General features: G+C 42.8%; 1 protein-coding gene across 4 annotated transcripts in view; it reads left to right on the top strand.

Annotated features, from left to right (window-relative positions):
* The window catches only part of tle2b (TLE family member 2, transcriptional corepressor b), a 77,394-nt gene extending 50,430 nt beyond the window's left edge, over nucleotides 1-26,964 (top strand). Inside the window, exons 5-20 of one of the 4 annotated variants that reach the window (XM_085774202.1) lie at nucleotides 1,077-1,139; nucleotides 4,112-4,186; nucleotides 6,015-6,195; nucleotides 7,621-7,637; nucleotides 11,577-11,717; nucleotides 13,089-13,142; nucleotides 16,787-16,954; nucleotides 17,246-17,396; nucleotides 18,049-18,218; nucleotides 18,845-18,921; nucleotides 19,823-20,072; nucleotides 20,354-20,601; nucleotides 21,169-21,316; nucleotides 22,163-22,313; nucleotides 22,536-22,612; nucleotides 25,674-26,964. In XM_085774202.1, coding sequence (XP_085630328.1) covers nucleotides 1,077-1,139; nucleotides 4,112-4,186; nucleotides 6,015-6,195; nucleotides 7,621-7,637; nucleotides 11,577-11,717; nucleotides 13,089-13,142; nucleotides 16,787-16,954; nucleotides 17,246-17,396; nucleotides 18,049-18,218; nucleotides 18,845-18,921; nucleotides 19,823-20,072; nucleotides 20,354-20,601; nucleotides 21,169-21,316; nucleotides 22,163-22,313; nucleotides 22,536-22,612; nucleotides 25,674-25,781 — 2,079 coding nt within the window. In that variant the 3' untranslated portion in view covers nucleotides 25,782-26,964. The remainder of the gene's footprint in view (nucleotides 1-1,076; nucleotides 1,140-4,111; nucleotides 4,187-6,014; nucleotides 6,196-7,620; nucleotides 7,638-11,576; nucleotides 11,718-13,088; nucleotides 13,143-16,786; nucleotides 16,955-17,245; nucleotides 17,397-18,048; nucleotides 18,219-18,844; nucleotides 18,922-19,822; nucleotides 20,073-20,353; nucleotides 20,602-21,168; nucleotides 21,317-22,162; nucleotides 22,314-22,535; nucleotides 22,613-25,673) is intronic. The other 3 variants (XM_085774206.1, XM_085774203.1, XM_085774204.1) reach the window with 3 other exon arrangements.
* The last annotated feature ends 509 nt before the right edge of the window (nucleotides 26,965-27,473 follow it).

Raw genomic sequence — 27,473 nt, 5'->3', positions numbered from 1 at the left:
GAGGAAAGAGTGAAAAAAATACGAGTTTGTCCGAGGTAATGTGTGACAGTAAAGTAACAAAGAAAAAAAAAACAGAAGAAAGCGACTGATGTTAGAAGAGGAACAAGGGCTGCTGAGGGAAAAGAGGGAGGATAAATTAAAACCAGGGAAGGGAAAGAGAATAATATAGCAAAATAGAAAGATAGGAGAAAACGAGACAAAGCGAGCAAGGGAGGGGAGGGAGATGAGAGGAGGGGGGGTGGGAGGAAGAGGATGAATAGGGTAATAATGGCTCAGTGTGAGAGCTGTTGTAGAAAAAGAGAGAACGGCTGAGTGAAGAAGAGAACAAAATGAGGCTGAGGGCACTCAGACAGATAGAATTAGACACACCGCAGAGGTTCAGTGTGTGTGTGCGCGCGAGTGTGTGTGTGACAGGGAGAGACAGTGTGTGCTTATGTCTTTATGTGTTCGTGTGTGTGTGTGCTTGTATTGTGTGTGCAGCCAGCTGTGTTCTGCGGATGGCTACTAGGTTTGCCACGTGTGCATGTTGTGTGAATGTGTGTTGGGTGGGGGGGGACCTGAGAGCAAGACGTTATTCACCATTTCCAGTCCAAGACAAAGTGTTTTCATAGATTTTTGCAAGTTTTAGGAAATGGACAAGTTTTAGGAAATGGACAAACATAAGGGCACTTAGTAGCCGGCTGTGACAGGTGGAGGGCCCGGGAGAAAAAGTCTCCTCATGTGTTTTGTGTAGATGAAGACTGAAGCAATGAGAGAGCACGAGGCCGAGCTAAATGAGAGTGTGATGGTGCTAAAAGACCAGATGATGACTGGAGCTCTAATGCTCCCTCCATCCGTCCGCCTCTCCTGCCGCTCACTCCCACATTTCCCTCCTCTCAGTCTCATGGACTTGTCACTCGCAGAAATCTTCGCTCATTAAGAAAGATGTTTTTAATGTGGCTTAATGCGATGTAGAGGTGCATCATATGCTCTGTGCTCATTGTGTGCGTGTTATCTTATGGTATGCAACATGATTATATATCCCTTTCTCTCCCCTTCTGTCTCTCCCTCTCGTTTTCTCTCCCTTTCCATCACAGGCAGAGATTGTCAAGCGTCTCAGTGCCATCTGTGCTCAGATCATCCCTTTCCTCTCTCAAGAGGTAAGTGTCACCACTGCCAGACACACGTGCAAATACACAAAAATACACACACACACAAAGTCAGGGGGGGACTATGCATACAACAGGCTCTTTGCAACCAGAGCAATAAATAAATTGGATTATGTCAAATATAGCAGGTCATGTTTAAAAGAAAATAGAAAACCAGGAGTTTCTATTTTACTGAGAAAAACACGTGTGCATCAAGTGCTGTCATAGTAAATGTGCTCAATTTGAATGAAATGTGCAAACTCAAATGCCAGTAGATTACATTTTAGGTATCAAATACGCACTAGTTGATACCATATTGACTATTTTATTGATAAGAATCTCTTGAATATTAAGTGGTTTTGCATATTAATGACAAAACAGCTCATTAGCTTTCACCATTTCAACCCGTTTTATTGCTTGCTGCTGCAATAAATCACCCCCTGTTTGAGAAGCAAATCAATCAATCTCTTGATAGCTTTTCATCATAGTTCAACCCCCCAAGTATCTGGCTAATTATAAAATAGAAATGTAAATAGAAAAGTAAACATACATTCTGTTCAGTATGGCACTAAACTGTGTTAAGATTAGCAGAAAGGAAATTCAGCTCACTCACTTCTATTTGTTGATAAGCATTTTGTGTGCATAATGTTGGCACAAAATAAAAGTGGGAGCACAAAGGGACCAGAATGAGAGATTGATTTGTGTCTTGTGCAATCAGATTAATGAAACCTCTCACACAATATCATTCCATTGTCAATCAAACAGCCTCATCATAGTTTATTTTTGCAGCAAGAAAGAGGACCAACACATCAGCTGATTATCGGCTAACCTTTGTGGCACTAATAATGTCTCATGGTGCAACGTGCATCCTATGGTGGTCCTTTGTGCTGTGCCAGAGTGTGAGTTCAAGAGGTACTGATAATGAACCCATTCCCCGAGGTATCATGTTCCTGAGAATGATAAAGGACTACTTATTTAACTGTATGGGGTTTCATAAAGAAGCCTTTGAGAGTAATAAATGCTTTTGTTTTCAGAACATCTAGATCCAATTATCTTTGAATTAAATAAAGCTCTCTCTTACCACATTCTGCACATTATCACCATTTCGGCAAGCGGGCTTGACTTCTACTAACAGTTACTGTTAGGGCTGGGTATTGTGGCCAATTTCCTGAATCGATTCGATTTCGATTCCTAAGGTTCTAAATCGATTAATCACGATTCGATTCGATTCGATTCGATTCGATTCGATTTCATTAGAATCGATTCAATCTCCTCTTAAAAAATGAAAATGGCTCAACTCTGTTACAAAATACAATGTTCTTTATTTTTTTCTTTTCACCATAAACGATTCAGCTTTTAAGTGTTAACTTAACTAAATTTGACAGTTTAAACTTGAACTGTAAATAAAACTGTCCCAAGTCTCAAAAGGGCAATTTTGAAATTAGAAAGGAATTGCAAGTGAAAGTGAACTTGAACTGCAACATTCCATCACTGCAAATTGCATTAATTGATTAATTTATAATTAAGGCATTGTTTCTTTAAGTACAAAGTGTCTCAAATCAAGTCTGCAGCAGCTAAAGCTCCCTCCCTCCCTCTTGAGGGAGGAAATGTGTAGAAACGGAGCCCATGGTAAATAAAGTGACAGTGAATGTGTGGAGCGGTTCCTGTGACGAGTCCGGCCCGGTCACGTCGCCTATCTCCAGAGTCCGGGCGTCATGTGTTATGATCCGACGGTCATAAAGTGGAGGAGAAAAGTCGCACTGTGAAAACACGGAGCTGCTCGTGTCCTTTATTCTGCGGTAATACGCTCACCTGCGGCTTGAAGAACATGCGGTTCCTGTAGATGTCTGTGTGTGTGTCAGCGCACCGCTGCCACACACAGACACACACAGCGTTGGAGCGCTCAAGTGAAACAATAACCTGCAGATCACCTGAGCTTGTAGTTTGGTTTGGTTTTTAATCATATCAAACACAGCAATAGCTACACTGCACAGTTACAAAGAGGAAGAAAGAAACTCCGCTCGTAGTTACTGAGTCAGAGCGTCAGACGTAACCGCGCCGCTGCTTCATCACGCACAAGACTAACGGGGGAAAAAAATCGATCTCATGCCCTCTGAATCGATATTACAAAATTTAAATGAAATCGATTCAAAATCGATTAAATCGATTTTTTTACCCAGCCCTAGTTACTGTATATTTAAGTTACTGTATATTTTAATTTACATCTGTTTAATGCAACCTAAATAAGAAGGATGAGCAGGATTATTGGAAAGAAATATAAGTATAATGATGTGATTTGGGTTTGATGATTACAAAACAGATTAAATAAGAGGCAACACTGGGTATATTATCTGTATCATTCAACTGTGCTTGTACTACTGTGTATCAGCTGCATGTGTGAGTGTACAAATCTGCAGACACTTCATGTCTATGCCTGTGAGTGTGAGTGTGCATCCTTGGAGACAGGAAGGTCAGAGCTCGGTCAGTTTAAACAATATTGACTCAGTGTGCACATGTGCATGCACGTGTGTGTGTGTATGCTGTTGCACACATGCACATTTGCATTTGTGACTGATTACGTTAGGATTTTGTGTAAACAGAAAGTTTCCTAGTTTCCTATAGAGCTTGGATATATTTGTACATGTGTGTGTCTGACCAGTGTGTGTATTTCTACCTGTGTCACTTTTATATTAGTGTGATTTTTGTATCTGTTGTGTGTACACATGGTTGCTCAATCCAGATGTTTTTATATACACACTGCACAAGCTGAGTTTGGTTGTTCTAACACTTTTGGTCAAAGTAAAGGTTCCTGCTGCGTAATAACTGACTGTACATGCAATATACTGCATATTTTATGTATGTAGTCATGGACTCATCTGACTTTCTTCCTGTGGTAATGAATATTCACATTGTACACTGTGTGTGTGTGTGTGTGTGTGTGTGTGTGTGTGTGTGTGTGTGTGTGTGTGTGTGTGTGTGTGTAGCACCAGCAACAGGTGGTCCAAGCAGTGGAGAGAGCCAAGCAGGTCACCATGGCAGAACTCAACGCCATCATCGGGGTGAGTCACCTCCATTCGTCATGACAACACAAACACACACATTAAATAACCTTGTTCACTACAGAGAACAGCTGATGACATGATTTCAATACTGGTCTATGAATATGTAGATTAAAAAAAATTGAGTATCAGGTAGGTGAGGCATTTATGTAAACATAACTCAAGTTTTGGTGTTTTTTTCCAAGAACCTTTGATAAGATGCTATGAATTAACATGGTTAATGGACAGATCATAATTAATCAGACAGTTAATCATTTTTATTATTTTATTATTATTCGTGTAGGCACATCTTCAGTATTTATGTTGACTGAGTGAGTCAACCTGTGAAAATAAGATGCGTCTTTTCCAAAGTGTGTGGTATGTTCCCGTTGTATAAACCCGATGAATAATTCCTGGCAGAAACACTGCAATGTTGCCTCTTGTTTGACAAATTTATTTGATGTAATTAATTTTGAAGGATGTAACTGAACATACCAAGATATAATGAATCACTACTCCAGCTAAGTTAGCTGAGGAGCAGGGATTTAGGAAGCTGTTGAAATCAGTAACAATTAGCATAGAAAAATATATTATCATTTTGGAGTAGCCGTTCTAGCCCGTTACAAATCACAGGTATGGTTTTTAAGCATTATTGGTTTTTATAAGAGACAGAAATCAATGATCAAATAATGCTAATGACAGTGCTCAAATCTACTGTATACTCATATTTAATAGTACATGATCTCCTGGTCACCAGCAGACACAGTGATGCTCCCAAGTGTCACAGTAGATGGGGCTTTCCAGAGCTTGTCAGAGCACTGATCACATTACTGTCTACTTAAAGCCCTTCGTTCCTCCCAGCACTACAAACACTGCCATCACTAAGGTGTGTGTGTGCGTGTGTGTGTATCTGTGTGTGTGTTTAACACACAAGCCTGACAAAACAACACATGAAAACGCATCATAATGCTCCCCTCAGGATAATGGCCTTTCTTTATCTGTAGCCGCTCTCTTCTTTTCTCTCGACTCTCTCTATCCTTGCCTTTCTCTTTCTCCTCTTTCTCTGCCTCTGTTCCTCTCCATTCTCTGTCTGGATATTCTCACCCCTCCTTTTGTAATCTTTTATCATTTTCTCCCTCTCTCTCTCTGGTCCTGTCCTCATATCTCCTCTCCCATTGTTTTTGCTCTGTCTTATCTTTTGCTCTGTGTACTACACACTCTCCTCCCTGCACTCATTTACCCTCTCCCTATATTCACCCTCCTGTTCATTTAATTCTTCTTCACTTTTCCCTGCTTCCACCACAATTTCCTTCTCTTCCTACCCATCGTTCACTCTCTGACTCAAACATTTTCTTGGCCTCTTCTCTCTTTTCCTCTTCCTCCTTTCATAATAAATCTCATTCATTGCTTCACTCTTCTTACTCTCATTGCTGCTTTCTCTCACTTATGGGTTTCCATCCCTGCTTCCCCTCCTTTTCCTATGTATTCTGATTATTCAATATCCGTCTTCCTTCCTTCTCCTTCCGTCTTTCTCGTCATTGGTGTCCGTCTGTCTCACCTCTTTAATCCACTAATCTCTTCCACATCCTATCTACCTCTATCTCACTCTTGAGCTCTCCATGTGGATTTCATTATATTCACCTTCTCTGCTCCTCCTGTCTCTCTCACCTCCAATTTTCCAACCCCCACTTCCACTAACTTTCTCCTTCTTTTCCCTTTGTTCTTTGTCTCTTGCTTGTTTTCTATCCTTTTTTTTACCCTATCCTTTCTAACCACCTACCCCCTCCTGTGTGACACCATCCCTCCCCAACCCCTCCCTCCCCGTTCCCTCTTCTCCCTGTGGCCACAGCAGCAGCAGCTCCAACACCTGTCTCACCACGCCCCTGGCATCCCTCTGACGCCACACCCATCAGGCCTGTCCCTGGGCGCCGGTGGCTCAGGGCTCCTGGCGTTGACTGGGGCCCTGGGGGTCTCCGCCCACCTTGCATCCAAAGATGAGCGCAACCACCTTGACCCTGAACATCTACGAGGTAATGGACTGTTGACCTTTAATCTATAATTTATTCCTAAAATGAGGAATTAATGTTCTGACATGCTGATCATAGAGAGCCAATTTCAGGATTAACAACAGTAAAAAACAAAACAATAACATTTAATCTCTCAAGATGAGAAATAAAATCAAACTATTAATAAAAAAATATATATATTAAAAAACTTTAAACGATCAACCAATCTTCATCTAGAGGGCACTACAGCCATGGCTGAAAGGCAAATCAAAGTTTATAGAAAGAGTATTCTGATTGGTATTGGAGAATTTATAATTGGAGTATTTATAACAGGATATGAGCTGGGCAGTTCAAATGCAGCCCTAAAAAACAGGATACCTAGTTGTTCCCCAGTGAAAATCTGTGTTGTTGGTTTTCTTTCAGCCTACACAAAATGTTTCATTATTGAAAATCAATTACACCATTGAACATTTTGAGAAGGTGTTTATCAAGTTCCATACAAGTGATGTACTGTAGTGCAATAGACTCAGGGAATCTTAATAAAACTAACAGATATAACACATTCAATAACTGTCTTTTTTATTTGTGAAATGATTGTATTTCTGCAGGTACATGTGTGTATTATTGTGGTTGGATTTATTTAATGCTGGGATTGGCACAAAGCAGCAGTAACATAAACTCTAACACAGAAACAGCTGTAGAAGCAAAAATAGATGATTTTACAATTTTAGACCAGATAAATGCAGACTAACACTATACATGAGTTGTGGCGGGCAGCCTTCTTGTAATTTGTACAGCAGCACACCTTTTGGACTGAATTTGAACTTCCTTCCTTAGATTGCTGTCATAATACGCACAGACTTATTCACAGTGTTTGTGCAAGTGCAGGAGAAATGCTTTCTCCCAATGAACTTTCATTCACCCCGATAGAATATCTTATCTTTGCGCTCTGTTTCAGGCATTGAGCCAAGAGAGACTTTCTCATGAATAAACTGAGAGCTAGAATGGAAAAAAAGGAGGAACGTGTGAGAGTCGAAGGAGAGAGAGATAGAGAGATCAATGTGTTCATATTGGTGTATTAAGCATCTGTGTGAGGGCTTATGCATGTCTGCAGCTGTGTGTTTCTGTTGCTACATACGAGACAAAGAATGAGTGAAAAGATAGAGAGCGTTGAAAGAGGCAGCAGGGGAAAGACAGCGAGCTTTGTCTGGTTGGAGAACAGAGAGAGGGAGAGATAGAGAGGGGAGAGGACACCGGAATCAAGCACAATAGCGGGTCTGTGTCTTTATTAGAGAGAAGCAGTCTAACCTTGGCTGACTGGGGACTGTTGTTATTATTATCAGGACTGACGTCAAACTTTCTTTCTTTCTTTTTGCCTTTCTCCTCTTCTGCTCTCCCTTTTCTCTACTACTCTGTTCTCTTTCCTTCCCTCTCTCCACCACATCCCAGAGGGAGCACCCAGCAGGGTGAGTAATTCTGTATGTGTGTACATTGATATAAGTGCTGTGTACACCCAAATTTCTGTGTGTGTTTGTTTGTTGGTGTGCGCCCACTTTTCTCTCTCTCACTCTGTGTGTGTGCGTGCGTGCGTGCATGCGTGTCTGTATGTGTGACAGTGATAAACTGAGGGAAATGGAGACACACTGTAAAGTGGCCTCTAAAAAGGCTGTGTATTGCTGGAGCTCAGCCAGGACTAGCACAGCTCAACACCAGCACAATAGCTGCTCAGCACTATCAACCTTGAGCTTCTCAAGGTTTTCTACATCACACTAACATCTGAGCTCATAGCATTTCGCTGTTATCTGGAAGAAAGAACAAACTGAGTAAATGGATGAACAAGCAAGTGTTTGTTTATCAGCATCACAAATGTTCTGGTAATCTACAAGACTTACAGAACAAATGAAAGGATTAAAACGCAGTTAATGCCAAATGCTGCCCCAAAACCCTCCAGTTAGTGTCTGTGGGACTCTTGTTCAGAATAATAAATATAGATTGTTCACATAAGATATAGACCAGAGCAGGTATTCCCTAAGAGGTAGTGCCACTGAAAAGCAACTTGAAGATTCCTAACAGTGTCCGATTTGCAGTGTCCATAGTCAATATAAGGTGTTAATTCTTATAGTGATGTGAAACCGCTGTCCCACTAAACCAAAATATTGTTAATGTGGAATGGATGAACAGTGTGCACTGTCCATTAGTGACTAACCTCCTGTGCATGTTTCTGTGCTAAGCTTTATAATGTTTTAGTGTTGCTGCACCTCTAGAAGAAAATGCTTTTGTAGACCACATATGCTCTAATGAAAATTGCAGGAGTTTGTCCTAAAACACAGACATAAGTTTGCCTCTTTGGTTCCCTCACCATGACGTTCTTGTTTTTTTGTCATCAATTTATCATTTTCTAAAATAATGTCTATAGTAAACACAAGCTCAAGACAAATTTGACATAAATACAACATAAAGTAAGTCACACGTTATGGAGAGACATTTGTCTCTTTATTATTCAGTCAAATAGAATAGATTTGCAACCAAAAAAGAGATTTGAGAGCAAAAGAGAATAAGTGGCAATCAAAAAAAAAAAAAAAACAAATTAAGAGAGAAACAGAATAGGGTGCAAAAAAACGTTTTGAGAGCATATTTCTTCAACTTCAAAACTAATGTTTGTAAGTAAAAACATATGATTATTTTGCTTATAAATCAGTGCTCTTTGCTTGCAAGTTAAAAACTTTTGCTAGAAAATCAGTCCTCTTTGCTTGCTAGTTCAAAAGTTGCAAGTTCAACTGCACTTAATGGGTGGAGCCTACGCTGTCGCTGATGGATGAGAGAAGAGTTTCTATTGGTGTGTTTGACCTTCTCAAACTTATTTTTATATGCACGGTGAAAAACAATAATCTAGAAGCAGTTTTGGTCAAATTATTCTTGAAAAGCTCAGGGCTGATCTGGAAGGGATCGGTCAGTCGGCTGGCTAGCTTGGTCTTCAGGTCTCGAGAAACACTGTGTCATGCCACAGCTGCCCGTGGCGGAGTGTGATGGTCTGCCGGCCGAGGCAGATTGGGCGTCTCGGTCTCGTTGACCTGTGGTGCACCAGGACCGCAGAGGTCAGCGAGGCTGAGATGCCCAGTCTGCCTCGGCCATCTTATGACGGGCCTCCACTGCAGGCAGGCAGCTGTGGCCCCGGGTTTTTCAAGAATAAGTTGCCCAACACTGCTTATAGATTATTGTTTTTCACGTGCATAATCAAAATAAGTTTGAGAAGAAATCTTTCATTTTAGCTGCTGTCTTTAAAGGTTTTTCGCTCGCGCTCGCGTGTTTCGGCTTCTATACTACAGAAGGTTTGATTGAAGTTGGAGAAATATGCTCTCAAAACATTTTTCTTTGCAATTGCAACCTATCCTGTCTCGCTCTTAAGTTTTTTTGTTTTGATTGCCACTTATTCTCTTTTGCTCTCAAATCTCTTTTTTGGTTGCAAATCTATTCTATTTGATCAAACAAAAACATGTTGAACATTTTCTCAATCCTCTGCCTTTACAGCCTTGTGTTTATTGCACTCTAGGAAACTACTAACTTATTAACTTTCTTTGAGGCAAGGCTTTTGTAGAACAGTTTTGTAAGCCACTAAATCAAATTACAAGTTGGAAGCCTTAATGGTGGTTGAAGTTGAAGTCATAAGACAGCGATGACGGTGTCTCAGTTTATCATAATTAAGGAACTAATAAAAACAAATCTATCCTGAGAGAAATTGAGTAAATGTAACATGTCGTGAAACATGAAAAGTATACAAATGTTCATCTTGCCTGCCACAAATTTCTTTGCACAGTAGTTAAAAGTCTCTGATAATCACCCAGAGAATTAATGCGGTACAAATGGGCTGATTGAAATTCAGTGGACGTCTATGGCCTATCCTATTCTCTCTCTCTCTGCAGATTGTGCTTCTTTATGGAAGCTGTGTGAACAATTTCTCACTGTACTGGCTGCAATGTACAGCTGGCCTTCATCAGTGTAACTGTTGATAACACTGTGAGAGAAAGAGAACAAGAGAGAGAGAGAGAGATGTAGAGTGAAAACAGAAAAGGAAGGGGAGAGTTAAGGGAAAGGAAAAGAAAAATAGAGAGGGAAAGGTTGTTAAAAAAAATACCAGCAAGTCTTTTATTGCAAAATGAAAATGATTTAAGAGCGCTACTGACTTTACGTTCCCTCCCTCTCTCTCTAGCCGCAATGAAACCCTTAGCATAATTTAATTGCCAAACACAATGCTGATTGTTAAGCACCAGGAAAATAGTTTTCTCATGAGTTGAGGTTTGGGGCTGAACTTGGCCAAGCATTGCAGTGTATGGTAAGGGAGGGAGAGAAGGCAGGAGAGAGATGCATATCAATTGGCAGCCCTGCACTAGTAAAAGATGTTAGAATTTTAAATGGGGGGGGAAGCAAGAGGAAGTCAGGAGAAGCGAGGAGGAGGAGGAGGAGAAGAAAGAAGAGAGGGAAGTTTGTTGAGCTGCACTGAGGTCCATTGTGTGTTTTCTCTTCTCCTCTGTCCAGTGCTCCTTCCTGTCGGCCCCGTGGGCTTCTTCCTGTGTGACTCATTGGTGTGTTAAACCCTCACTGTTCTTGTGCTCCCCACATGGGGACCAAAAATGACAAGTGGCCCTTGACGAACCTCTGGCTGGCCCCTGCCTGAACACAACAACACAATGCTTTGATCGCCTTTTCTGAGTCCTGAGCACTAGGCCAGGCTGCATTGTAAATATGCCTGCACAGCTTTATTGCCTAATAATGAGAGTCATATTTTACATGAGGACTGCTGTGTCCAGGGGAGAGCACTAATTAGCTTTATAGGCTGTCCTGTGTGCTTCCATGGCTACGTCTTAACCTGTGCTGTACACTGCCGTATGCCTGTGTGTGTGTGTGTGTGTGTGTGTGTGTGTGTGTGTGTGTGTGTGTGTTTGTGTTTATGTTTATGGGGCTTTCTGTTTATGAATGTGCTCATAACCAGTGCACCTTTCCTAGTCTGTACCCAAGCTTGTGTGACCTGCAGTGGCAGAAGTGGGTGTGTTTTATGTGTTTATGCAATACTTACAACTAGGCTTGCATATCATATCAATATGTCCTGAATAGTCATATTATTGTATTTTATGTTTCAGAATTAATGCTGGAACTAAACAGCACTTCAAAGTACGTTGCACTGTAAGCAAAGCAGTGAAATGAGGGCCAGGTTTAGCAACAGTGCAGATTTTCTTTTTAATAACAATATTGCATATGACAGGAAATACTGTGATCTTTTATGTTATCAAATGATTATTTTACAGTGTTCTTAGTCATCATTATTATCATGATAAACTTCCATTGCCCTCCTTTGCTGTGAAATGTTAACAATTGTGCATTCATATTTTTGTGTCCCTGTCCTCCTTCAGAGTAAGTCAGTGTCATCGACAGACAGTCAGCCCACTGAGGAGCGTCAGGGCCCTTCAGGAGGATACTCCGCCTCACAGGGAGGAGCTGAGGCCAAGAGGAGGCGATGTGATGACAAGGAGTCTCTCCCGCCACACTCCTACGTATGTATTTGCGTGTGTCTTTATCTTCTGTAAGATTTGTTTATGAGATAAGCTGAACTGTAAAGAACTATTGGATATAAAGATTAAGGATAAAGATGACAAATGAGTAAACAATAAACATTTGAACATGCAGCACATGATTGAAATCAAATGCTAGTACTATATAATTCCCAGAAAGTCACATATGCACTCTAAAGACATAATGAATTGCATTTGTTTGTGTGCATGTGTGTGCGCATGTGCACATGTGATATTTTATATGACAATATAGGCCACACGAGGGTCGGGGCCCTGCGGCCAATTAGAGTCTTGTTTGGTTTGGATGGCTCCAATGGGGAAGAGCAGGGAGCCAGAGGCGATGTAATGTCAGAGGAGAGATGGCCAAGGCAGATAGCTGTAATGAATTAGATGGCTGTGTGTTTGCAGTCTGGAGGATTGATTGACACCATGAGTCTGTCTGTGCAAGACGGCCTCCAGCTAAATCAGTTTGGCATCCAAATCTTCCCATTAGTTCGGAGTGAGAACAAGCACAGATAGTTTCCACTTTCTGAATGTTTTTCCTCTTTCTGTCTGTCGAGCCACATTACAGCTTCCATTTCTCTCTGCTTGCCTTTAGCTCTCCTATATCTCTCTGTCTCTTTATCGCTGTGTCTCAGTTTCCTTATTTTTTCCTCTCACTCTGTCTTTTCACTGTTTTCTTTTCGTATTTATTTCATTTCTCATTTTCTCTCTTTCTCTTCTTACTTTTTTCTCTGTCTCTTTTCCATTCATCTCTCTCAGTGTCTCTTTCTGTATTTTTGTTCTAGGAATAGGCTGTAGACATAGCCCTGTTTTGGCTCTGTATAATTAGGTACTGATGTCACTCCACACTGATGTCAATAGGAATATCAGGCCATGATCACATCAAAGCGCTGTTGCCATGGTGACTAAGTGCCATCGTTCTCACCCCAGAAAAAAAGGAAAGAGAAAAGAGAGAGGTAGAGAGAAATGGCTAGACGGAGACCAGTGTGTGTGTGTGTGTGTGTGTGCGTGTGCGTGCATGTGTGTGTGTGAGAGAGCGTTTAAGTGAGCGTGTGTGAATGAAAGAAAAGGTGGATCGAAATAGTTTTTGTATGAGGGAGATGTTTGCTAAGAATATATGGTATACAGTATCCCAGTGTTAAATGTTGCATGGTGGACAGACAAAGAATAGCCAATAATATTGATATATTGACCTGTGGGTGCACTTGTGTGTCTGTGTGTGTTTTCTTCTGTATTATTAAAGTTGTCTGTGCACACAGAGAGTACAATGAATGTCTGTGTGGATGGCAGAGAGAGACATGGAGCTAAAATCCTATCTTTTCCCCTTCTTATGTCTTATTTGATCCTCAGGACAGTGATGGAGACAAGAGTGAAGACAATCTTGTGGTGGACGTCTCCAATGAAGTAAGCTGATATCTAGATTGTTTGAATCTTTGACATCATCATCACTTTAAGTGCCTGTAATCAATATTTTACATTGACAGACAGTGGGATTACACAATGAATGAGAAATGAAGTGCTGATAGAATAATCACCTGACTCAGTTCTTCTTCTGAGCAACTTTGAGCTCATAGTTGTGGTTCTTGTTGGTTATTGCCAACACCTTGACTGTTTCTGTTTCTTAACTGTTTCTGTCACCTCTCTCATAAGTTAACCCTTGTATGTGGCTGGCGACAAAGTTAGCAACTGACTTGTGAACACTGTGCAGCACATAGCAGCTAAAGAGCTAGATATTCCCCTCAGGAGTTGGTAGAGATCAAATCAGAGCTAACCGGTGAGTGAATATTGGATTTGTATTCATCAGGTGGCCAGAGATATGACTCCAGTGTGAAGCTAATGTTGCTCTACATCTGCTGTGTGTGTAAATAAGCAACCTAATAACACCTTACGACTCCCTGTTCAATGTGATGTAAAATGTCAGCTTAGATGTGTTTGTTGAAGTAAGTAAGGTATAATTTTAAAGCGCAATATGGATTATCTCTAAAAGTATGTTAAACAGTGTGTGGCCATGGCTGACAGTTTGAAAATTAGACACATGTTTTTCAATGTTATTACTACCTACTAGTGGAAATCACTGAGATTGAGATTGATTTTATTTCATTCATGCCTGGCTCCACTGAAAAACTGCAGAACTTTACAAAAAGCAAAACAAACATTTAAAAAGAAGCTACATACAAACAAACAAATAATGTGTGCAGCACATCTACAGGTTGTTGCCAGGCTGAAATGATTTAAAAAACAAACCAACTCAAAAATCTGTCATTCTACATGATGTGAAATAAAAACGTAAAAAGTGGTTATTTATTAGTTGTGTTACATTTTGTGATAATGCTGGTTTCCTACATCAGTCGACCAAGTCGAGCAACAGAATAAGGTACTTTCTGTCTAATCGTTGAATAATGGCAAAGTTTATTATGACTAAGTTTATTAATAGGCCAGTGTCTCAGAGACTTCATACATTTCCTAGCAATAAAATGGTCTTTTTGTCTGACCTCTTCAAATATATTCCACCTTCACTCCCAATGTTTACTCACAGTTTTCCATCTCCACTATGGAAAATGTCTAACTCACTGACAGAACTCACACTTTGCTCTCTTTTCTCACAACTACATCCTTGTGCAAGAGCTGTGCATCTTGTTACAAAAAATGTCTTTGGTTTCCTTATACAGCCACTCGTTACAAGCAACCTTTATCCGGCAGGAGCTCTCTGACACAGTGCTGCAGCCCACAAATGAATCGTGGGTATAACTCGCGGGTATAACTATAAATGGACTTGGCACAGCTTGGAACCATCCTGTGTCCTCTGGATAACCCTGGCTGTCAAAAGTTAGATTTCACATTGTTTGTGCCAGTGTGTTAAAATGTTAATTGATTTTAATTTGATTTAACTTCATTGATGTATTGAATGTCAGTGTTCTTGGTATAGATGCACTCTTTCTTTTAAGGTGGTGCTTTGCTGGTGGAGGGTGTGTGTACAGAAAATGTACATGCATGTCCTTGAGAATACATGTAAGCTTGTGTATGTATGTGCATTACCTTTTGGATATGATTGAATATAGATGGATAGTTTATTTTGTCCTCAGAGTACAGGGACAAGCACACAGGACAGGGTTTTGTTGTATTGGGGGGAAAACAACCACAAATTAAAGTTTTCTACAGACTTCTAAGACTACATCTGAGAGAAAGAAAAGAGGACAGAGAAAAGGCAAACGGATATTTGATTATCAAAAAAGTGAAGAGTGGTCTAATTTTCTCCAACTTATCAAATAAGTAATCAGCCAATCATTTCAGTCCAGCATTGTGTTTATTTGCTTGCATTAATGTAGTACAACTAAAGTAACCTGTGTGTGTGTGTGCGTGCGTGTATATGTGTGTAGTCAGTGTGGATCTGTGAGATAAGAAGCGAGTCAGCAGGTATGTAGCTAGTTCAGCTTTCTGCAGCAGTTTCCTTGTAAATGGGAAGAGCTCCTGTGTAAGCTCATTATTAGCTGCTACTGTTTGTGTTCCTTTCTGGCAAACTGTGTCTGGCCACACACACACAGTTTCACAAATACTTGGTCCACACCTATCTCCTCTCATCTACCTCGTCTGAGTATATTTTTGTTCTCTTTCCAACCCCTTGAAGCCTCTGTTCTTCCATCTCTCTGCTGTTTTGTTTCCCTTCACCCCTTCTTTCCCCAGTCGTCTCACCCCGCTCCACCCCCACCACCCCCACCACCCCCCCTCATTAGATAACTGCACTCTGCTTCATTTAATATATGTAAAGCCGTTTATGCCCCTGGAATATTTTAGTTCTTTAAATACTTCACGCAGTGTACCAAAATATGTTTTATCTAAGCTCTGCGTATTTTGATATGGCACACAAAAGCGGAACCGGTCTCTTGTGTGATTTGGAAACTGGTACAAAAGCAGAAAGGAAAAAAAATGTGACAAATATGGGTAATGGCAGAAAAAGAGGAGGGAAGTTCTCTTGTGAATAGTGTGTGTGCGTGTGTGTGAGAGAGAATGTGTTTTCAAAGACAATGAACCTGCATGAATTTGAACATCCATGCAAGCCTGTGTGTGTGTGTGTGTGTGTGTGTGTGTGTGTGTGTGCACTAAAATGTCTGTGCTGATCACTGTGACCCAGTGAGAAGTGCTTACTCCAGCACTCTGCTCTGGGGGAGGCAGCACTGGCTCAACAGTGGAAGCTGTGGCTCCAGTGATGAAAGCAGCTGTAACAGCAACATTATCTCCGGCTCCATACACCACTGTATCAGCAACAGTGACAATCTACTGTTTCATGTAATATTCCCCGAGCTCTCAGCTAAACATCCTTTTTACAAACTGTGACACCAGAGGTTATGTTGCATCCATTAAGTAAAAATCGGCAGAATTTTCCTGTTGGTATTTTCATATAAATCTATAACCAACTGCTTTTACACATCCTGGAACACAGGAAGAGATGTTTCTGTGATGTTGATGATGTTGCTGTTTCTGTTTCTCGCAGGAGCAACAGCAGTTTTTTTTTTTTTTTTTTTTTTTTTGAAGAGCTAAAAAGTAAAAGATAAAATACCACAAGACAAACAGACAGAAAACAGCCTTTTGAAAAACATTGCTGGGTGGGGTTGGCTCAGTGGTTAGAGTGCATCCCATGTTGGCAAAGCCTGCCCGGAGACGGTGATCGTCGTCTCGACTCCTGACCAAAGCGATCTTTACTACATTTACATTCCCCCAGTCTCAACTTGTTGTTGTGTTGATGGCAAAAAAAAAAAAAAATTCTTGTGCATGTGATTTGCCAATGCAGTGTCCGTATGTAAGAGTGACAGTACATCATCAAAAGCTTTAAGGACAAGGTGGACTTCTTAAGGGAGAAAACGTCACTGCAATGAAATGTTGTGAAATATACTTAGACCTGAATCCCACATCATAAGGTCCAAGACTCAAATAGAGCAACAAAACAGTTGAAGCACTGTGTGACTTTCAGAGGCCAAAAAGATGGAAATGACCACCATTTTCCTGCCTTTGTAGGACTTTAAATCACTTTTTCATCTCCCTTTGCCTTTCAGGAACCTAACTCTCCTGCAGGCAGCCCTCCTCATTCCCCCCACGGGAACGGCTTAGACCGGGCACCTACCCTAAGGAAAGAGCTTCCAGGCTCCTCGAGCACAGGAGAGGCCCCCTCCACCCCCAACCCTCGCAGCCCCACCCCGGGCAAGGCCAAGGATCCTTCTCAGGTAAGACAGTTACAGCAACAGGGATTTTCTCTCCTCCTTCTCCTTCATCTTGATGTTCTTTCCCACTTTGTACCCTTACTAGATCTATAGTGAGCCCATTCTTGCTACATATGGTGTTTAATTGGGGCATTAAAGCACAAATCTTTAATATATTTAATTTGTACAAATACATGCACCAACAGTACACAGAGTCTATTTTAAAATGTGGTCATCTGGGATTGTGGAGGTTGGTATAATGTGGGAAGGCTTGAGCATCATTATCCACATATTTCTTATGTGCCTCCTTTACAGATGGATAAATCACAGTCTCCGTTGTCCAAGTCCAGCACCCCGTCCCCGTCCCACCGTGAGGCTCTTACCCCTGGAGCGCCGGGGGCTCCTGGTCCCAGCACCTCCTGCCTTCGTCTGGTCAGCAAAGCAGCAACCAGTGCAGACCCCCTTGGTGAGACTATTAATACAGGCTGGATGGAATTGATATTATAACTGTTGATATGGGAGCTTGGTGATAACTGGCTATCAACACTACATGAATACACTTTGTAAAATTCTAATTTTCAACATTTGACCAGACCAGAAAACATGTAACTTATTAAAAGTGCACTGTGCACCTGAGCAGCTACACCAAATATCTCCTTGAATTCGACTGTCATGACTTTGGTGGGATTTGGGATTTTGCAATTGTTGACCTCTGCCCCTCATACCATATTTCCTCTTGACCCTCAGTTTCTCCTCATGTGTTTACATTGCTTTGGCCTTATCTTACAATGATACATACATCACGGTTTTATGCCTAAATCGCTTGATATGATTGGAAGTTAAACAGAAATCATGCCTCTAGGACTGACATGTTGATAATTTGAGAAAAAAAAGTAAGATGGTGACTCCTACATTGTACTGTTGTGTAAGGCACTGTCTTCTCCTCAGTTGTCAGAAGTGAAGACCATTGCATAAATAAATAAACTTTATTTAAAAAAAGAAGGTTATCCATTCTTCTCAGCCCCTCTGTGACTGTGTTTGTGCTTGTGTACTATGTATTATTCCCCCTCTTGCTTTCCATCCTTCAAACCCTCCTTCCTCTTTCCCTCCCTCCCCAGCTCTCCGCAGTCCCATGTCTGTGCCTCCCGGTTCATACCCAGCTCATTTTGGCGTGGTGTCCCACGCAGGACTGAATGGGGAGCTGGCCAGCCCAGGAGGATTCGGGGGGGCTCTAACCCTGTCGCCACAAATCAGTGCAGCAGCCAGCGCCTACTCCCGAAGCCCCATGGTGAGTAAAGGCCAAATCCTGAATGTGTGAATGAATGTGTTCTGTGCTACCAGGTGAGGTTGTACATCCATTTTATACTCTAAGCTCAAAGCTTCCTCTGGTTCACTTTGATAACGAGGGACATCACAGAAAGGCGTTTTTTTTTAAAACTGAAACAGCTAATCTGATTACACAATGCCAACCTGTGCAGCATTACTGATGTCAATTCAGAATCAGAAACAGTAGCCCAAGCTGTCCAATGACCGTTCTGTACATTCTCCTGCAGCCCACATAGCTCCAACGTGTAGTTGCATCAGCTGTGGTGGGACTGTTCATGTTCAGCATCTATCCTCGGCACGTAGCTCCCACAAGACTTCAACATAACTCAGCCTAGAGGCAGGATGTTCTCTGCAGCGGCCTGTTCACCACTCTGTCATCAGTCTGAGGAAGGGCAGTCTGCTCACAACATCACTTAGTAGTGTCACCGCACTCACACACTTCAGCACGGTTTTCAGACTGTGGACTTTTGTTATATTTTTGTCACGTCATTGTTTTAATTGTGCTTTGTTGAAGAATGATGCTGGTTTAGTTACTTTGTACCCCTTGTCGAGCTGCTTATTGTTTTTCCGCTCTTTTGTTCCCACCAGGTGGCTTATGACTCTCGGTCTCACTTGAGAGCGCCAGGCCTGCCCTCTTCTCTGCCTGGCTCCTCTGGGGGAAAACCGTGAGTTTTTACCTCCATAAAACACACACATATACACAGATAAAGCTCTGTTCCAGCAATGATGCAGCTCATGGAACCTTTAAATACCAAGTAAACAATACGTTTGGCACTGTCCATATTTAATTCTGAAATGAAAACTGTTTATCTACTTTTGATAGATGCATCACTTGTTTCATGACCATTATGGATGATATGGATGATTACACATACTTTAAGACTGTCAAAACTAGATGACTGATCATCCAAATATAATTGGATCTGATAGGAATTCAAATGAGTACTTTGTGTTTTTCTATACCCTGGTGTTTTCAGTGTGGCACATTAACTGACACCTGAGTACGGGAGATACTGAGGAATTTTAGAAGTCCAGAGTAGGTACTTCTACATGCTTGCACATATTCTTTGGCCTTTGTTGTCGACTGAAGAATAGTGTTGTTTTTGTCATTTGTTGCAGTATAGCAATTCATTCTTGCAGTCCTAATTTGAAATCATAAAACAGCCTTGGCTTCCAACCGCTACAGTATTGATCAGCCATTAGCAATGCCACACTGACTCTGCCTTGTAATACAATCTGCCATTATGCATTCCCGCCCACAGCTACAGTGGGCCAAGTAATTGCCAGAATTCAGGCAAATATTACTGGAGTTTCAAGGCCATTACAGTGTCGTCAGACTTCTCAACTTGCACATTCGATTTGACTGGTTGTTTGTGCATCGTGTGTATTTACCACACATGTATGTATTGATCGATTGATTCCTTGTCCTACTTGTCTTTATCCCATTTCTCAAGTCCTTCAATATCCTTCAATCTACTAGTCCAAAGTCTGTTTATCTTTAGCCTTAGCTTTATAGTTGTGAAGTATCGATTTATTTCTCTTCTCTTCCCTCTCTTTTCTCCCCAGCGCCTACTCGTTCCACGTGAGCGCGGACGGCCAGATGCAGCCGGTGCCCTTTCCCCCTGACGCCCTGCTGGGCCCGGGGATCCCACGTCACGCCCGTCAGATTCACACCCTGAGCCACGGAGAGGTGGTGTGTGCCGTCACCATCAGCACCTCCACGCGCCATGTCTACACCGGAGGAAAGGGCTGCGTTAAGGTTTGGGACATCAGCCAGCCGGGCAGCAAGAGCCCCATGGCCCAGCTGGACTGTCTGGTGAGACACGGGGAAGGAAAGAAAACTCAAACAACTCAACCACTCAAACAAGTGTTAAAAATAGAGATGGGCACACTGACAGATATTCACGTATCTAGAGTACGTTCAGTGAGCAGATTGGGTTTAATGACTGAGTTACCTCTCCTCCTTCATTTTGATAATATGATCAGAATTTCCACATTCATTTCCTGCATGTCCCCAATTATATTACCATCTGTCCCTTTCATTAATGCACTTATAACAGCTATAATCTAACTACCTTTATTATCTTGTCCTATCAGAACAGGGACAACTACATCCGCTCCTGTAAAATCCTCCCCGACGGACGAACCCTGATCGTCGGCGGAGAGGCCAGCACGCTGTCCATCTGGGATTTGGCCACACCCACTCCCCGCATCAAGGCGGAGCTGACGTCGTCCGCTCCCGCCTGCTATGCTCTGGCCATCTCCCCTGACAACAAGGTCTGCTTCTCCTGCTGCAGCGACGGCAACATCGTCGTCTGGGACCTTCACAACCAGACACTGGTCAGGTAAGAGAGGAGTGGGGAGGGAGGAGAGGACACGAGAAGGAGAGAAAGACCATAAATATTTGGTGCCTTACCGACACAAATAGATTGTTACCAGGGGAGGGAGGAGAGGCTAGAGGATATGGAAACACTTTAGGAGGAGAGAAAAGAGAAGGAAGGCAATAAAATATGGAAGAAAGAAAGCAGGAGTGGGGGGAGGGGGGGGGGGGCAGCCTGGGACCCCCTCAACTAACCCTACAGTCAGGTAAAGGAGTGATGGGCTAGCCATAGGGGAGTTGGATAGGATAGAACAGACAGATTTGGCAAGGTAGCACCAGGAGGTGGAGGGGAAGGGAGGGAGGATTGTGGTGAGGCAGAGGGGAAGAAAAGAGGATTACATGTGGGAGGGGTGAGGGCAGTTTGGGGCCACCGGGAGGAATGGACTAAAATATATTTGGTCTGACACCGCCTAAAGAAGAGGGGCAAAGAAACACAGAAGAAGCAGAGTCTGGAGAGCGAGTGTGTACGCAGGTGTGTGCATGTGTGTGCGTGTCTTTATCTGCGGATCTCTTGTGTGTCTCCTCCCTGCAGACAGTTCCAGGGCCACACGGACGGAGCGAGCTGCATCGACATCTCCAACGACGGCACCAAGCTGTGGACGGGGGGACTGGACAACACCGTCCGCTGCTGGGACCTCAGAGAGGGACGCCAGCTGCAGCAGCATGACTTCACCTCGCAGGTACACTACACACAGCAGCACACACATACACACTGTTATCCATCAACACATCTTGGTCATATACTTATTTACACAGATAGACATGAATTTAGTCCGCAGACACACACACAATATGATGCTGTCACATCACATTAAATAGACTCACGACACATCCACACAACACCTGCCACAGGGTTCACCTCACTAGTGAACCTACACTGGCACACAGACACACACACACCATCTCCAGGTATTGACAAGAGTACACACCAGCATAAACACAAATACCAGAATAATTTCGCTTTATGGATTTACACACACACAGACACACAGTCTCTCTTTCTCTCTTCGCTGTCACAACAGAGCTATAGAGTTGACCACTGTTGTCAGATGAGTTTCGATCCACCGTGTAATGACTTTCTCTCTCGCTTGCCGTTTCTCTCCATCAACCACGTTCCCCCTCTCTCCTGCTACTCTCTCACTCTTTCCTGATGTCTCTCTGTTTATTAATTCACTCTATATTTACACCTGTTACATCATTACACCCTTTCCTCACTCCCCCTTTTCTAAATTCTCCCTCTCTCCTATTAACAATCACCCATCATCTTTTTTCATTAATATCCTACATTCCTACTTTACTCCTTCATCTGTCCTCCCTAATTCCATCCATCCATTTCTTTCATCAACCTTATCTTCCTTCCTCCCTCATCCCCCATTTCCTCACATCGTCTTTCACTCTACCTTTGTTTTCGTTTCTGCACCCTCACCTCTTTATGTTCTCTCTACCCCTCCTCCTAATCCTCCATGTTTTTTTCTCCCCCTTCTCATTTCCCTCGATTCCCTCCTTCCTCCCCTCTCTGTCTCCAGATCTTCTCTCTGGGCTACTGTCCGACAGGCGAGTGGTTGGCTGTGGGAATGGAGAGCAGCAACGTTGAAGTCCTGCACGTCTCCAAACCTGACAAGTACCAGCTGCACCTCCACGAGAGCTGCGTTCTCTCCCTCAAGTTTGCTTACTGCGGTATGTGCGCGCATGCACACACAGACTCACACAGACTCACACACACACACACACATGCAGACTTAACTTGGACTGTTTCCTAAAATGTTTCTTACATATCTGCTGCCACTGACACATTCCTATCAGTCCTCTCCATGCTGTTGTTATGCAGTATATTGTTCCTTCTTCACCCCTTTTTCCTTTGTTTAACCTGTGGGACTGTGTGTATCTGTGTTATTTCAGGCAAGTGGTTCGTGAGCACAGGAAAAGACAATCTGTTGAATGCATGGAGGACGCCATATGGTGCTAGTATTTTCCAGGTGAGAGACGAGTGCATCGCTCTGAGGATGTTTTATGATCTATGTGTATATGTACATATACGCAGAGTCATCTGTTTGTCAGTGTGTCTGGTAGTGTTGGAGTGATCTCAGCTTCCTGTCCCTAACCCCCCCTCCCCACCACCCCACACACCCCACACACAATCACTCACAGACACACTGAGCCCTCAAGGCAAAAGATAGAAAAAGATGAGGAGCATTTTTTTTTATTCTACGTAGATTTGTTGATCCAAGGTTACTTGTGGAGCTTTATCAGAGAGCGCAGGCTGCCAGGAACACGCACACACACACTTAGACACTCACACGCAAAAAAAACAACACAATAAATGTAATAATTCCATTGTGTTCATTCGCTCCGTTGGAGGAAATATTGAAACATGAATATGCAGGGATGCAATATCTTTAGCTGAGCCAGTTCATCTGGGTGTGAATGAAACTAGGGAGGGGAGATGAAGGTATATTTAAGATGAGTGTGTGTGTGTGTGTGTGTGTGTGTGTGTGTGTGTGTGTGTGTGTGTGTGTGTGTGTGTGTGTGTGTGTGTGTGTGTGTGTGTGTGTGTGTGTGTGTGTGTGTGTGTGTGTGTGTGTGTGGCTGTCATATTTCTGTAAACTACAGTGGGCAGCAGGGTTAGCGGCTTCTGTCTGTCCCTGTGGACCAAAAGGAGGATGCTGGCTATCTGCTTTGTTATCCAAATGCCAAACGTTTCTCCTGCCAAACAGCTCCCTCCTGTCACTATGTTATACAGAGCTGCTTTCTCTCCTCTTCCCCTTTTCTGGTTTATCACTGCCCTTTCCCATCTCTCTCTCTCTCTCTCTCTCTCTCTTTCTCTCTCTCTCTCTCTCACCTTGTCTCCGTGTTTATTGTTGTCCTTCCTGCCTCTCTGCGCTTACTCATTTTTATCTCTCTACTAATCTCTCTGTACCTGTACCCTCACTTTTTCCCTCTGTCCTTCCCTTCGCTTTTCCCCCATCCCCTCTGTCTGACCTTTCATATTTTGTAATCTTTTTTTTCTAACACCACCCTTTCACTTTCATTCCTACCCTTTGACTGGTGTGTTGCGTATCACCTGCTTTGCTTCGCTCTGCTCTGTTGCTTTGTCATAATGAGCTTTATTGGCATGAGTGTTAATGGTGCATTACTGCTGAAGCCTAATTGCATATCACCATGTGATTTCATTCATTCAGAAGGAAAAAATGAATCAGCCACACACAAATACGAAAGACACAAATACTAAAGACATGTATAGATGAAAAGAAAAAAGTAGAACAAAGCAGAACAGAGAGATGAGCAAAAATCGTCTTCTTCTTCCAGCCCAGTTCGTCGTCTTCCTGTGTTGATTTTCAGGCTCTGTTCATATTATTGATATATATTGATCAATAAATGTCAATTATTGAAATTATCATTGTTCAAGAGCATCGCTTCAGTTTATCCTCTTTTGTGTCACTTGCATGCCGGTAGTAATTGTAGGATATTGCATTAACCCACATTCAAATTACCAGTAAGACTGTTGTTATACGTCTGGCATTTTTTTCCTTTTCCCTAGCATTTTAACCTAAAAAAGCAAAAATAATCATTTTAGTCCTACTAAGCAGTAAACTCACAGATATGTTGTTTGTAGATTGACAGAAAACATTAGAACGAAGTAGAAAAGAGACATACTCTCCTGGGTTTTCTCTTGGTTGTGATTTTGAAGCCAAAAGAGATTTTTCTCTCTCCCAAATGTAATGTTTAAGTATCGTTGTATTAAGTTGGTATATTTGATGCAGCCAGTGAGGAAGAGAAGCTCTGTTTGAAAAGCTTACAGATCACAAAAACTGGCTTTACTTTTGTCTGCCTTCGTTTCAGCAGCTTGGTGTTCACTAAGTCTGCACCTTGCTGTGATAGTTCCTCATCTCTTTGTTGGATATAGTCCTCAAATAGTGCATTATTTAGTTAGGTGAGGTTTATTGTGGTAGACTGAAGCTTTTTTGACGGTTTGTTTTTATCAAGACACACTAATTTATTTATATTTATAAAAATACAATATGACTTGTGACCCTGGTGTATATAATGACTTGATCATTTTATGTATTTTAATGACAAACAAACGTTGATTAAAAAAAAATTCAGAAACCACAGTGCTTTAAAAATATCATAGACAACCAAAATGATAAATAACATCATAAGGGTGTTAACTCTCAGAGTTTCAGCTCTGTTCGCTGTTTCCGCAAGTGATCTCTCTTGCCTCTCCATCTCTGTCTCTAAAGCTTTACTTTCCTCTCTTCCAAACTCATCCTTTGGCTTGGCTTGTCATCGCATCCCTCCCTCATGGACGCCCCCAATTCCCCCCTCCTGCTATCTCGGTATAGTACGAGAGATCCTGTGTGAAATGGCCTCTCACCGGCGGAGATGATTGACAGCCCTGCTGTGCCTGTAGCACAGAGGGAGGGGAGGGGAGGGGGCGAGGAGGGGGGTTTAGATAGGAGGAGGAGGAGTCGACATGAGAGAAGGGGAGAGTGAAGCAAAGCCTAGGAGGAGGAGGAGGCGGAGGAGGAGAGTCTGGGAAGGAAGAAAGGAAGGAAGATAAATGATGATGGAGCAGTGAGAGAAAGAGGACGGGGAGGAGGAGGAGGAGGAGGAGGTGGGGGAATAGAGGGTGCTTTACATCATCTAAAGCCAGGTGCCCAGGTCTGGTTTTCACACACACTTACAGGAAAAAAGGAAGAATTGTGCATTTTGCCGGTTCATGCTGTCAAACTTGTGCTGCTAGTTACGCTTAAACCTGCAGTTAAATGAGGCTGCATCTCTCAAGAGGAAGACAGAGAAGGAGAACAGTGTGTCTCACAGTGAAGCAGATGAATGAGTCAGCATCCTGGAGCTGTGGAGTTGTCTGTTTGGAAGTAATTGCAGACTGTTTTGAAATTCAAATGTCTTGTGTGATTGAGTATTAAGTGATGAGTCACATCTTTTCTAACATCTCCCTTTGTGTTTGTTTCTCTCCGTCCATCTATCATCACATGTCGCTCTGCTGGGCTTTTGCTCCTGTCTCTCGCCTGCTCCCAGTCCAAGGAGTCCTCGTCTGTGCTGAGCTGTGACGTCTCCCCCGACGACAAGTACATAGTCACAGGGTCCGGGGACAAGAAGGCCACGGTGTACGAGGTGGTGTACTGAGGGCCGGGACGAGAAGCCAAGGGACAGGACGGAGACTTTGGGGTGGTTTTGGGGGAGTGGGAGGAAGTGCACCCAGTTGCCCTGCCAACTGCTCCCAATCCTCATTACATCAGCAGCACCACCTCCGTCTCAGTCCTCTTGAGTCCTCCTGACCCTCATCCCCAATACATCACCCCCCACTCCCCTTTTTGCTGTGATATAAGCTACTGTGGAAGCTCCCAAATGCCCCTTCCCCTCCTCCGCCTTCCACTTTTAGCCCAAGGACGAGGCATGATAGTATAGAGAGAGAAAGGCAGAAAAGAAACGGCAAGATAAGAAGGACAAAAGGAAACGGGCGGTGGAGCGTAATGATAAAGTCAGGAGGAGAAAGAGGGGAAAGACGAGAAGGAGGAGAGAAAGGGAGAGAAATGAAAAGGGAGGAAGAGGAGGACAAGGAGGAAAAGGAGGAGGAGGGAGGCAGGAGGCAGGGTAATTAGGGCTGTTTCCTGATTAAGAGCTCAGTGGAAGGGAGGCCCCCAGAGGAGGCGCGGAGCAGCACTGTGGGAACGCCAGCCAGGAGCACTGATACCACACAATCGATTCATTAGCCAGACAGTGGAAGCCTTAATGAGGCTGACGCCGCAGCTCGCTCTCCCCAGCGAGAAGTGTCAGGAGCTGGGGAACGATGACGCTCCTGAGATGGAGGGGGTCGCTTCAGATATCCACATACACTGACATGAAACATAGACCTACACAAACACACGCACACACACAAAACACAAACACACACACACATTTAGGTGCACGTCATTGAGCAAGAATACACACACACACACACACACACACACACACTTGGATATACCCCCTTGAGGTAATTGTAGGAAGAGAGAAACACACACACACAACGCGCAGAGCACCCAATTAAACATTCATCGCCGCGCTCCCCATCTCACTGCTTAATATCTATTTTATTTTGGTCTGACAAAGGCAGCGTCTAATGAGCAGCGGAGTCAATGGGATTCTCCCAGGGCCCCGAGACACAAACAGAGAACATCAGCCGAGCTGTTCCTTCTAATTCCTCTGGATTGTTCTCCTGACACCGGGCGCTGCACTCACTCTCATTAAAGGCACTGTCAGCTAGATGAAGTAGCAGCACGGCGACTTCACTGTAAGGCAGACAAGAGGGCAAATTAACACCATCTGATTACGCTATCATCAGCAGCCAACTAAGCAGCGACTAATCCGATTCCTTTCAAATTTTATGCAACTAGTTGCTGTTTTCATTTACAAACCCAGACGAGATTACGTGTTTATCAGAGTCGTTATCTCCATCTCTGCCTGCCCGCTGATGCGCTGGTGCTCAAAGTGCTCTGGCTAAATCTTGTTTGATAAGCTAGTGATTGCTATTAATTGAGATGCTAAACACCTTAAAGGAAAAGTTTAACTTTTAGTGAAACATGCCCACTCGTTTTCTTGCTGAGATTTTGACAAGAAGATTAATACCAATATCATATACTAAGTATGAAGCCACCGCAAGCAGCCTGCTATCTTAGCTTAGCATAATGACTGGGAAACAGCTGGCCTAGTGCTACCTACCACACTTTTAACACTTTAAACATTAAAACAACTTTAAACACATATTAAGCATTAGTTAGGCATTAATACTTAACAAAATACTTAATTCTTCATTTATAACACATGACTACTCAGTAA

Source organism: Trachurus japonicus, chromosome 4, assembly GCF_045865225.1.
Source record: "Trachurus japonicus isolate A0001 chromosome 4, Traja_1.0".
Classification (NCBI taxonomy): domain Eukaryota; kingdom Metazoa; phylum Chordata; class Actinopteri; order Carangiformes; family Carangidae; genus Trachurus; species Trachurus japonicus.
Note: the sequence above shows the minus strand (reverse complement) of the source record. Positions and strands in the feature narration are given on the sequence as shown.